The 12,205-nt window shown below is 32.7% G+C and overlaps 1 protein-coding gene across 3 annotated transcripts in view; it reads right to left on the bottom strand.

The window, feature by feature from the left end:
• Positions 1-988: 988 nt before the first annotated feature.
• LOC149083905 (uncharacterized) overlaps positions 989-12,205 on the bottom strand; it is a 73,442-nt gene continuing 62,225 nt past the window's right edge. For 2 of the 3 annotated variants that reach the window (XM_089234276.1, XM_089234278.1), the window contains 7 exons: positions 8,988-9,010; positions 7,080-7,107; positions 5,485-5,862; positions 2,999-3,097; positions 2,559-2,629; positions 1,368-1,598; positions 989-1,221 (listed from right to left, as the gene is read on the bottom strand). In XM_089234276.1, the coding sequence (XP_089090402.1) occupies positions 1,108-1,221; positions 1,368-1,598; positions 2,559-2,629; positions 2,999-3,097; positions 5,485-5,862; positions 7,080-7,107; positions 8,988-9,010 (944 nt within the window). In that variant the 3' untranslated portion in view covers positions 989-1,107. The remainder of the gene's footprint in view (positions 1,222-1,367; positions 1,599-2,558; positions 2,630-2,998; positions 3,098-5,484; positions 5,863-7,079; positions 7,108-8,987; positions 9,011-12,205) is intronic. The other variant, XM_089234277.1, reaches the window with a different exon arrangement.

Here is a 12,205-nt window from a genome sequence, read left to right as displayed (position 1 = left end):
GACCTCAGGGATGCAACAGCCCCTGTCAGCATCCTATATAAAGAGGCCAGAGTGCCGTCTTAATACATGGGTCCACCTGGGCACCTCAAGTGCAAAAGGGGGGTCCTTCCATAAGTGAATAGACTTCTAAGTGGTGGGGAAACATCAGAGGATGCATGTAGTTAACAGGGGGGGGGGGGGGGGCAAGCAAATGTACAAATATGCCCTCCTGCCTACAACTTTTTCACTGAAAGGAAGGATAGGGAACATTGTCCTCCCATTTATCCACCTATAATGAGGGGACTCGTAATGATATCTTGTAAAAATTTGAGATTGAGCATAAAAATCAGTAAGCAATCATCTCTTAGTCAGGTCAATAGGGCATCGGAAGAATCAATTTGTCTGGGGGGGGGGGGGAACGAATGACGCTGTTAAGGAGGCACTGGGCTTGGAAGCCAAAATCTTAGGTCTTACACTCCACCCCCCCCCCCCACCAAAAATTGATTCATTTTTTTCAGATTGTTTTCATTAACCTTATGTAAAATAGTCTCTGATACCTCAAATCATTGAGATTCTACTGTACATACAACTTTCAGGAATAAGCTCGACTTTAGGAACTATCAATAGTTTGATACATGTACTCTTAAAAATCTAAAATGATGAATCTTACCCTCAATTCTGCTGACTTCCGAGATTATATAAGGTTTTAAAATATTGATGGCTGACATTCAGATATATGAGAGTTTTACTGCATTAATAACAATGCTCAAGGAACTGGAAATAAGTACCAGTGAACAAGGAATTTATCATTATAGGTAGTATACTAACACTATGGAAAGTGGATCAAAACCGGAGAAAAATATTGTGAGAAAGATTATTATAGTCAGAGAATATTGTTACACAGCATATTGTTGAACATTATTTTCATTGTAGCAGTTTGTATGAGAAGTAATTTTTTTAAATTGCAATGATAGTCTCGAGACAACACAGATCGCTATCAATAGCGCTCTATGACTTGTTCTGTATGTCATAAATATTTTCTTCGAAACTCGTGAAAGCACTATCAAGAAATAAATCCTTTTAGTTTGTCACATATACATATATACACACACACATTACATGAATATTCTATTTTTCTGGATACAATCGAAGAATAGTTTGTCCTGCATTCTCTCCTCGACTAGTCAACAATATAGGTTCCCTCTGGTGATACGAGATCAAATCTGCTACAGTTGGAAAAGTCTAGAAGAAAACAAATGTTCATATTATATTATTCAAAGTGTCTCAAAAACCATAGAATACATTAATATTAGGAGCTACAACAAATATAGTCAATATAATTTTCATAAATTAGTTTATATATATATAAATGCGGCGGTTATACATACTTTTTCTTTCATTTTTTCTTTTCCTAATGCATACGTTTCATCAGACCTCAACCTTATGTTCAGGTGAAAGATTTTACTGTTGTGTAAAACTGTGAGAGCATATGGGTTGTCTTTTCCAGCTCGTTTGCTGGGTCTCACTAAAAATGCTCCGCTGGAGTCCAAGTTTTGAATTTCTTGCTCTGCATCTTCTCGTTCTATCTCATGGAACCAAGGAAAACTTGTAACAGAGATCTGAAACAGAGTTTTTTTAAAGATTTTTATCAACCCTTGAATAAGTTATTTGCAGTTCAAGAATAAGTTTTGTAATTTCTCTACATCATCGTAAGAAAATCATGATGAAAGTCAGTACACATGCAGTGAAAATTTTATGTAATAATTACCCTCTACAATGATTTTTTAAAAAAAGTCGCCCATATAACAATATTACTCTTTGATCTTGAAATTTTTATAGTGTTAATATATTCTACGATCACTTCTTTATAACGATGAATTTCTCTCATCTTTTGAGTATTGTTATACAGTCAATGCTACTTATTAGCATCATGAATAATGTTATCATTTGGGTATTACTATCACTTTTGCAAGGAATGGACCAATGTCAGATCATGGGTGAAGATTTTTTTTTATAGGACTTTGGATAATTTTAAAACGTCCTTCATAATCGTAGCCCTGTGCATATGCTTAGAATTTTTAATGCACTGTTTCTCCAATTCATTTTCATTCAACCAATCAATGATAGTGCTCACTGATCCGATATGTAATTGTATAGCGTCGCCCACATGCTAATTGGATACTTTATTTTGGTATCTAAGTTTTACCCGAAACGCAAACATGTAGACCTATTCCTATTGAAACATGTTACAAAACATTAAAAAAAATAACTTCTGCAATAACAAACCATACATGCACCCCATCACAATCCTCTAAAGAATTTTATAAAAATTAATACATGTTATAATGCACGTGTTGTGAACCTAACGTAAAGTTTGTTACTGTGTACTGCTTGTTATGTGTAGTGTTGCCGCAATATATACATATGCTTCTGAAGCCCTTCAAGCCTCTTTTCACTCATGATTAAGACATCAGAATGGCTGATTTTTTAATATCACTAAAGAACTAAAATTCCCCAAAATTATACAGTTCATTTCATTACATTATTAATAGATGTATAAAAAAACCAAATAGAAATACCTGCTTATTTTGAACACTTTTCAAAGCTGTCTGTGGTACTGGAGGCAGAGGACGAGTCGCAAAATTTTGAGCTGAAAATTACAAAAGAATAATTTAATCTGAAGAAATCAAGCAGAACAAAGAAATGAAAATCTACTACATAAATCGCAATTATATTTCTAGAAATTTTTTTTTGGGGGGGGGGTGGAGGAATATAAATGGAACAAACGTGGTTAAAAAAGAATAGCCAGATTCAGTTATTAATTATAAATGCGATCAATCTATATAAATCACCACCATATGTTCTGAATGCTAATATATTTCCTATTCATACACCATATATTCTAAGCTAACTTGAAAAAAGAATGGAAGTGGAAATATATTCACTACAGATCATATGTAATAAAACTAGAAGAGGGGAAAACGAAATACTGTATAACAGTGGAAGGAACAGAACTAACTTGAATCATCAATCTTAGGTGGTGATGACTGTCTCATGTTATCTGTAGATACGCTGATTGTACAACTAATAAAAGCTGAGCTGCCAACAGTAAAAAATCCTAGAAGTAAAATTGTTTTTTTTATGATAGACATCCATAGATACAAATTAAGTTTTAATGCAAATAAAACTGATTTTTATTTTTTGAAATTAAAAAACTGCATAAGAGTTTAATTGATGTTTTGGTTTGAATCAAATACAAGAGCATCTAAGGCAGGAGTTCTCAACCAATTGCGCCAATAAGAGAACCAGATACCCCTCTTGCCAATAAGATGGCCACAGACCCCTTCACAGAATATTCATACACATCATAATGTGAAAACAATAAGTTAATTATTTCCTCATCCAAGCTCATAGACAACTTCACACCCCTCCAAGGAGTCTGAAAGTCAAAGTCTCTCCCCCTAGTTAAGAGCCAATGGTCCAAGTCTTTAAAATATATAAAATTATGAATGAGGAAGAAAATATACATAGGAAGAAAGAATGATAGATCTGATAAATATACTAGCGGGCTTCGCACTTATGACAGTGATTTTATAGTAAATATTTTTCATCCCTTTCACTGCAATGACTAATTTCACATATCCTTATTAGAAATGTTATTATTTAAACAAGGCTTTCTTCAAAAAAAATGTAAGCTCTTCTCCCAACTTTGAGCACAATTAATCCAGAAGAAAAATGCTGTCTATCATACAGTTGCCTAGAACCACTAAAATGAGAGGTGTGATAGTTACACATTAAGAAAATTATTACAATATGACCCAGAGTCAAACCCCATTTATTCAAGAGATGTGTGCATTACCATACTTCAGCAGTCACCAAAATAAGGCAACTGTGCTCAAAGGAAAATTTATACATGGAGTGCAGCGTGAGAAAAATTCTCCAGGAATACTGACAATTTTGGAGGGGGAGATAAATCATCTTGTATACCCCTCTAAAAGGTATATAATTATATATGTAGGAAGTACAAATATTTTACCCTTTCTTCCCTATCACCACGTTTACATTGAGACTTTATTTTTTGATGCCATATAGGCTTGAATTGCATGGTAATATGCTATTGAAAGTCATTTGCAACTCCAAGTTTTATAAGAAAAATTCTCTTGAGATATAAAATCACCCCTCATTCTAGTGGTTGAGTTCTGAGATACACTGTCACATTGTACATATATTCTCTCCCTAGTTTGAATACGCCAATTTTCAAGAGCATCGCTGACATTTTTCATCCGCATGGGGATGAAAAATGTTTGTGAAGTGTGCTTCACAAAATTTCTGGGCTTGTCATTGCCAAAATAAGGTGTCTTAACCCTTTAAGCGGCACAGCAGAAATCAATAAAACCACTTTAAAATGTCATCATTTAACTGACAAGGAAAGGGTCCCAAAGGTGTCGTTCACAAAAAAATTATGAATAAATTCAAGTACATTCATTTCACCCAGAAGCACATAAAAACTGAAAAATTAGTAGCAGTGTGCAATTAATAAAGCCCCAAAAAATGAAAATTACAACAGTTGGCTGCTCATCGCTTCTCATGCTTCTTGGCAAGATATTTGAAAAAATTCTTTTGACAATTTTCCTACTCTGTGGCTCTATTATTTTTCCTCTTTCCCTCCAGCTTTTCTCTTCCAGAAAAATTAGTTCTTTATTTCTCTACCTGTCCTGTACATGACCTTATGATGCTTGAACGATGACATTCTAAGACTAGGGTTGCAGGATTTTGGATTCATTCTTGGCCTCCATTGGAGTTCAATATATATATATTTTTTTGAGTGACCCATAATTCTGGAGGATTTTTTTCATATTTCTGTGCATATAAAAATGAGTAGGGTCAGAGGTAATTTTGCAAAATTTTTTAAAGTCACCTTGGGACCCTTTCTTTGGAAGAAGACTTTCTTCAACAAGTACAAAGTAAGGGTACGTGGGAAAAAGGTTTTGCTGAAAAGAGAATCTGTGTACTGAACCTTACAAAGTATCTGGGCTTGTCAATGCTAAAATAGAAGTGTTTTAGACCTTCTTTATGTGGTACTGATGGTATATCACTTAAAGGAGGCAAGATATCTCGTACATATTGATGAAAAGGTTAATGAGGTTGATCTTCGGGATCCTATGGCTGAACGTTCATGTCAGTTTTTTGTTGAAGTGGTCATGGCTACAAAAAAATAGGAATACATTCTTTCTTGTATTGTGTGTGAAATCAAACCCCATACAGCTACTCGTGTTGATATCATATAGGAATATGAGAACTAGCAATTTTCTCAGTCATTTCTGACAGGAGGCAAAAAAGCATTTGCTCTAGTGAGTTTGATTATCTGCCACAACTAAATAAGTTTGACTTATGAAACTTTTGACCTTCAAGGTAAAAAAATTTCCTATCATACACAATGCTACGAATGATCAACTTCTGGTAAGTCATTAATTATAAAGCATTTTTTTAATTAATTTAACTCACCATCTTTCTCCGAATTCACACTCGATGACAGACCATCATTTAAGCCAACAGAAAATATGCTATCATTACTGTTTCTCTTGGCAGTAATCTTTGACAATGAACCAGAGTTCCTTCTACCCAGAAACGAACCAAGGATGCTCGTCCCAATAATACCAGCAGAATGATTGTTGTCATGACCAGCATCATCATCTTGCCTAGCAGAGGGCAACTTCTGCCTATTCAAAGATCGAACACCATCACTTACTTGGTGATTCGAGAAAGAATCCTGTAATTTTTTAGGTTTCAGAGGCAGTGGCGGAGGTGGAATATTGAGAGATGTGTGAGGAAGACGTGGAGGTAAGTTTGGTTTTTCTGGTGGTTTCACAGGCACTGGAGGTCCTAGAAAAAGAAGATAGATTTACCAAAATGCTAATTATAATTACTCTTTTAATGATACTAATAACTTCTTTGATAGGTCATTTCTGGAACTGCAAGTTGAGTCCTTGCTTACAATTCTGTATGATAGAGCTTTGGTTTAATGTGCAAACATATTGTTGAAATCCAAAACACTTGTATATCAAATCAAATTTTCCCATAGTAAATGATGGATACTCAAATGATTTGTTTCACAGCTGTTCTACCTTAGACCTCCACCACGTTTCTTTTCAATAAAGCTAGCTAACTTATTTTAATAATATTTTTTACTTATTTTGTGTTGAAGGTTTGAGTATTTCTAATATGATACGGAAAAGTAAGGGGTTTCACTTTGGAATCCCTGCTTGCATTAATGCACATTGAAGGACTGGACAGTCCCTGCTTCACATCTTTGAGAGACAGACATTAATCTACACGAAGCCATGACAGTCTTTTATGAGCTTTTGCTATGAATATTACTCCTGAAGTGGCCTTTCAACAAATGGGCTTAAAGCAAACATCTTGAAACTATTAAAGGGTTTCATTAATACAGTTGTGTACACAATATATTTTTTAATTTTGTCTTCCACTAAAATAATAGCTAGCCTGGTACTTAAACTCGTTAAGATGCTATTGCCCACAGTGAGAGAAAACAAACCATCGGCTTTTTAGTTGTGATCATGTGATGCTCAACAGACAAAGGAAAAAAAAAAAAGAAGCTCCATTTCTGACTAATTGTTCATCTAAAATTATTTGGTTTTCATACTACTCATATTACAGGCTATCAGCAGTTCATCAAGTAAAAATTTGTTCTAAAAATTTTAAAACTTCTACTCGAAGTGCGAGACATCATTTGTTAATCAAATCAAAATTTTTGAAACTTTTGTTCTTATATAAAACAAAGTAATCAATACTATGAATATCGTACTCATAATCTATACTATATCTTACCATAAATTAAAAATGTTATGTTTTGAAAATTTTGGATCATTTGGGGCAGAGGCATGACTCTGACTGACCACTGGCTATGTAAAAGCTCATTAATACTCCAACAAAATGTGTTTAAGAAAGGCTTTTTATCAAGCTTTTGAATCAACACTTTGTTCTACTTATGTGAATGTGCACAATAATTTATTATGATGCAAAATGAAATTGATATGCAGAATAATTATGATTAAAGGTATTAAAACATTTCACCATACCTTGAACAACTTCATAGTTTTCTTCAGTCTGAAAATATAAAAGAAAAAATAAATATCTAAGAGTTACATTATCAAATAATCTATTAGAAATGATTGTGATTCAAAGCAAGAATAAAACAGGTTTTCAGAAAATTTTTTTGCTAGTCTTACTTCTGATTCCAAGCAGAAAAGTTTAGACCAGCAAAAAAAAAAAAAATGTCTCTTCAAAATACATCTTAGTTTCTTTGATTGGTCCCCCCACCATTTCCTCAAGTCAATGATTATTTTATCTATTTCAATACACTATCATACATCTTTGTAAAGTAACCCCTTTTTCTTACAATGTTTTTATTACATTTTATGTGTATGAATGGTTAAATAGAACTATCATATACACAGTGCCATCTTAACGCATTGCCCTGCCCTGGCAAGACATGGGGCATCATGATCTCGTTGAAATTTTCTAGAGTGAGCGCATAAATTTCCCTGGTAGGGCCTCCAAAAAAACACTTAGCCCAGGAGCACATAACCTTGAGATGGCCCATCATATATAAGGTGGTCTAGAACTCATGGTAGACTTTATTCTAGTGTGCTCCATCACCTCTTAAACAGAGATTGCATGCATGTGCATACATGTGGCAATTACGCTGTATCAATTGCCATTGATTTAGGGTACTATCAGATGCAAAGAGCACAAGAACTGCAATAACTTCATTTACAGAATTTCTCCAAGTTCCTCATTTATGATATGGTTTTTTCCTACTTGAACATTGTTCAACTTGGAATGCTTAAAATATTTCCCGTGATGGAATATTCCTACTAACAATCTAAGGTGATCATTTTGCCACTATGATGTACTTATCAGATTCAGAGAAGGTAAGTATCACCATTTTGAAGTTTGCCCAGAAATACTTCAACCAGTGAAAAAATTTTATTGTGTGGAATGAACCTTAACCCTCTCACTGGCAATTACGAGGCATGTTACCTCTTCAAAAAATTAGTCATTGACAAGCCCATATATTCTGTAGAGCAAATTTCTATTAAAATAATAGTTTTTCTTATCTTTCCCTATCAAAAATGAGTTCTGTAAGCAATGTGTTAAGAGTTTTTGTTTCTACTCAACAGCTTTCAAGTTAAAGTGATAGTATGATCAATTCTTGAAAAGTTAGACTCTGACAACTCAAATATCTGTTTAAATTGAAGTTTTCACTCAGCTTCCAAACTTTTTAAGAATTTTAGTGTTAAAATTTTCCTTCGACTTTTCTTCCTTTAAGTCGAAGTTTTTGGGAGAGGAATTTAAAAAATTATATTTAGCAATAGAATTTAGCAGATTCATTTAGTGGATTAGTTTTTGCACTGATTGCAAGATATATATATATTTTTTTTTGTCTTTTCATGAGAAAGTCAAAGTTAAAAATCACAGCATTTTTTGATGGAAAATGAATCTTATATAAATGAAATGAATAATAAATAAAGTATATACAAGTATCATGCATACATCTATTTCTATAATACAATATGTAAGTCTAGTTTATTTCTAAATATTTTCATTCAATAATTAAATATGATTAAATTAAAAAATAACTTATCTTTTCGAATTTCTTCATCTTCAGTGGTTTAACATGTTTTACCAATATGATATTCATAAATAGCACTTTTATTTTAATAAATTACTTTTCCCCCCATTCTGAAATTGACATTTCCAATAATTCGAAATAACTTGAATTTTTTGGTTGCCACACTGCACTGCATATTCAACTTATCAAGATTTGATTGCAATTGAAGCCACTAGAGCCAAATTATGTCATTTGTACCAATGCAATGCTCATATAAAATTGAGTATATTTTGATTTCTTCCCCCCCCCCCCGAAGTTTTTACTATGGGTTTAGAATCACAATTTAAGAACAATTAAAGAAAATTGTACTTACAGGCTCAATGATTTCATATGTTTCTGTCAAGAGGAAAAAAAATTCTCAATTAGATTACAAAAAAACTTTTAAAAATAAGTATAATATAAACAGCTGTCTCATGCAATATTTAAACTTCAATCACAAACTACATTCGTCTATTAACACATTTTTGTGCTCCACACACCAATACTAGCTTTGCCTAATGTTGAATACCTGTTTTTTTTAAACACAAGTGCAATATTTCAAAGTTTCTTCAATTATATTGCCACTTTTAAACTGAACAGCCCAGGCCCTAGAACTGTTGAGTAATTAACACTATTTGCTATTACTATGCTATTACTATTTTATTTGCAATGCTCATATCTAGGGTGACCATACATCCGATATTTCTTGGGAAAACCCTGGGTTTTTCCCCATTTTTCTGACTTCAAGCTTTTTCGCAAAAATGTCCCAGTTTGAACTTTTTAGTTGGGGGGTGTCTTGAATTCATTATTTTCATCAAAAAACATCGGTATAGGTAATTTTCAAAACTCAAAAACTTGAGATAGACTTGACATTTTCAGAAATATATATTTGTATTTTCTCTGAATATAACACGTATTGGCAACACTTCGAAAGCACACCAGACATATTTTATGTTTATTCAGACACCACATATTTATTTTGAAATTGATCAAAACCTTAAAAAACATTGATTACTGTTTTTTTTCTTTGTTATTGCATTGTACTTCAATAAAAAGCAAATTGAAGCATTTTGAAACATTAAATGAGGTCGTATTTCTCAATGTAACAAAATATCAGGCAAATAATATAAATATAATCTTATGCAAATAATATAAATATAATCTTATGCAAATAATATAAATATAATCTTATGCAAATAATATAAATATAATCTTATGCAAATAATATAAATATAATCTTATGCAAATAATATAAATATAATCTTATGCAAATAATATAAATATAATCTTATGCAAATAATATAAATATAATCTTATGCAAATAATATAAATATAATCTTATGCAAATAATATAAATATAATATTATGCAAATATAATATTATGCAAATATAATATTATGCAAATATAATATTATGCAAATAATATAAATTAATATGACATTTTTTGCTTATTGCCATTTCTCAAAAGCCTGTTGCTTTTTGCATTTGACAGGTAACTATGAATGATTATATTCATTTAACAGATTCACTTGAACATCTTATACGTTGAGAGTAAAATTGATTTTTTTAAAAATAAAACGTAAACATGACCAGTGAATTTCACCGAAATGTTCTGCAGCACTGCCGTCTTAACGCACGACCTGGGGGCCTAGTCGCATATCTTTGGCTGGCTTGTTTGAATATTTTCACATAGTTTTCATTAGCGTCTAAGCTTTTGATACAAGGCTGGTGTGCTTGGTCTACGGCTCCAGTCAACGATTAGTAAAAATTTCTTCTTACAATACAAGTGAATGAACATTAACAGACAATGTAAGATTATTATATTCAGAGGTATATTTCCTAGGTGGGGAGGGGATATGCGGGCTTTATCCCAAAATGACAAGTTCAAGTGAAAGGGCGTGACCAAAATTAAGTAATTGGTGATCAAGAACATGAATTAGAAAGGAAGAAGGAAGGCAAGGTTTGAATAGCCCACAGGTGGGAAAACTATAAATCCGCCTCTGATTATAGCCTACATTTATTAGGATAATTTTAATTTTAAAAACAATTTGTATCGTACATATAAACACTCCACAATATCTAAACCTTTATTTATTTTCAGTGCTTTGAGTATCATTTTATTTACACTTATATACGTGAATATCGCAGTAAAACCCGATGATTTATAGAATAATACGTGATGGTATTTTGAACTACCATAATTTTTTTCTTTTGTTTTAAAGATACGTAGAAGATTTCAATTTATTGCAATTTAAATTGAATTCAAACAATTTAATTTTAAAAAGTACTACATTATTTTTTGTCATCCGTATAACCTGTATCTCTCTTTAAGATACAACAAAAAACTCAAATAAAGAAAATTTATAATAGTCTAATTCATTTTGAATTGCATTAAAAGTTTTTATAATTTCGGAACATGAATTATGGGGGAAAAAACTTTTAAACACACACGTAAACCAACATATCATTTCCACGTTTGGTTTTACAATATTCCATGTTTATGCCAACAGAAATATGTAGACTAAGCACACCAACCTTGTTCCCAAAGCTTAGACGCTAATGAAAACTTTGTGAAAATATTCAAACAAGCCAGCCAAAGATATGCGACTGATTATAAACATAAGATTAATGGTTATATTATATCTATGCGACTGACCCATAATCATCTTTCTTATTGGTGATTACATTGTCTCTGTCGGTGCTCATCCTGTGGGCATTATGAAAACTTCATCGAATCGTCATTCATAATGCACTGTACATTTCCATCCTTGAACTGCGCTCAACTCCCTTCGCTGTGAGAAATAGAAATCCCAACAAAAGCGGGAAGTGCGGCTTATACGGTGAAAATTAAATATTAATTTAATTGAATTATTAATTAATTAAATATTTCAGGTTCTTATGGAGATACTGTAATGGTAAATGTTGGTGATTCTTGAAGGGGGGGGGGGCGAGCCCATGGGGCAGATAGAAATTTACCGTTAAAGATAGGCTCACTGTAATTTGGGGAATATCATACAAACCGAAATTTTTCCACCTGATATTGAAATTTTATCACAGCAAAAATCAATTATTTAACATTTCAAATTTTTATAACCGAATTTTCAAATATAATTGAACTTTTATATGCAGTTAAATTTTTTAATGTAATTGATATTGTAATTTTAATTTCGAGTGTCATGTACATGAAGAATAACGATCTAATTAAAAGTCTGATTTCATTCTTTTCACTCGAGAGTTGTTACTTTAGAGTTGAAAAAAAATCAAAAATCGATTGACATTTGTAGTGGTGTCAGAGACAGAGGTGCTGTTGGTGCCCAGGGTACTTTATGGAATGGGTATGAGCACCCAGAGAAATGATTCAGAAATCAAAATTTCCTACTTCAAGATCAAGACAAGAACCCACAAGTACCAAACACTTCCGGCATGCTTGGCCAGTCAAAGGTGCCGACATGAAGGAAACATTGAGGAGGTGGAGGAGGGGGGGGGGTTGAAAATCGCCATTCATTCCGTTTATAAGGGACTCAAACCCGTACTCAGGGACTCAAATCCCGA

This window comes from Pholcus phalangioides, unplaced genomic scaffold, assembly GCF_987345545.1.
Source record: "Pholcus phalangioides strain wild (caught in Gottingen) unplaced genomic scaffold, Ppha-v1.0 ptg000008l_1, whole genome shotgun sequence".
Taxonomy (NCBI): domain Eukaryota; kingdom Metazoa; phylum Arthropoda; class Arachnida; order Araneae; family Pholcidae; genus Pholcus; species Pholcus phalangioides.
Note: the sequence above shows the minus strand (reverse complement) of the source record. Positions and strands in the feature narration are given on the sequence as shown.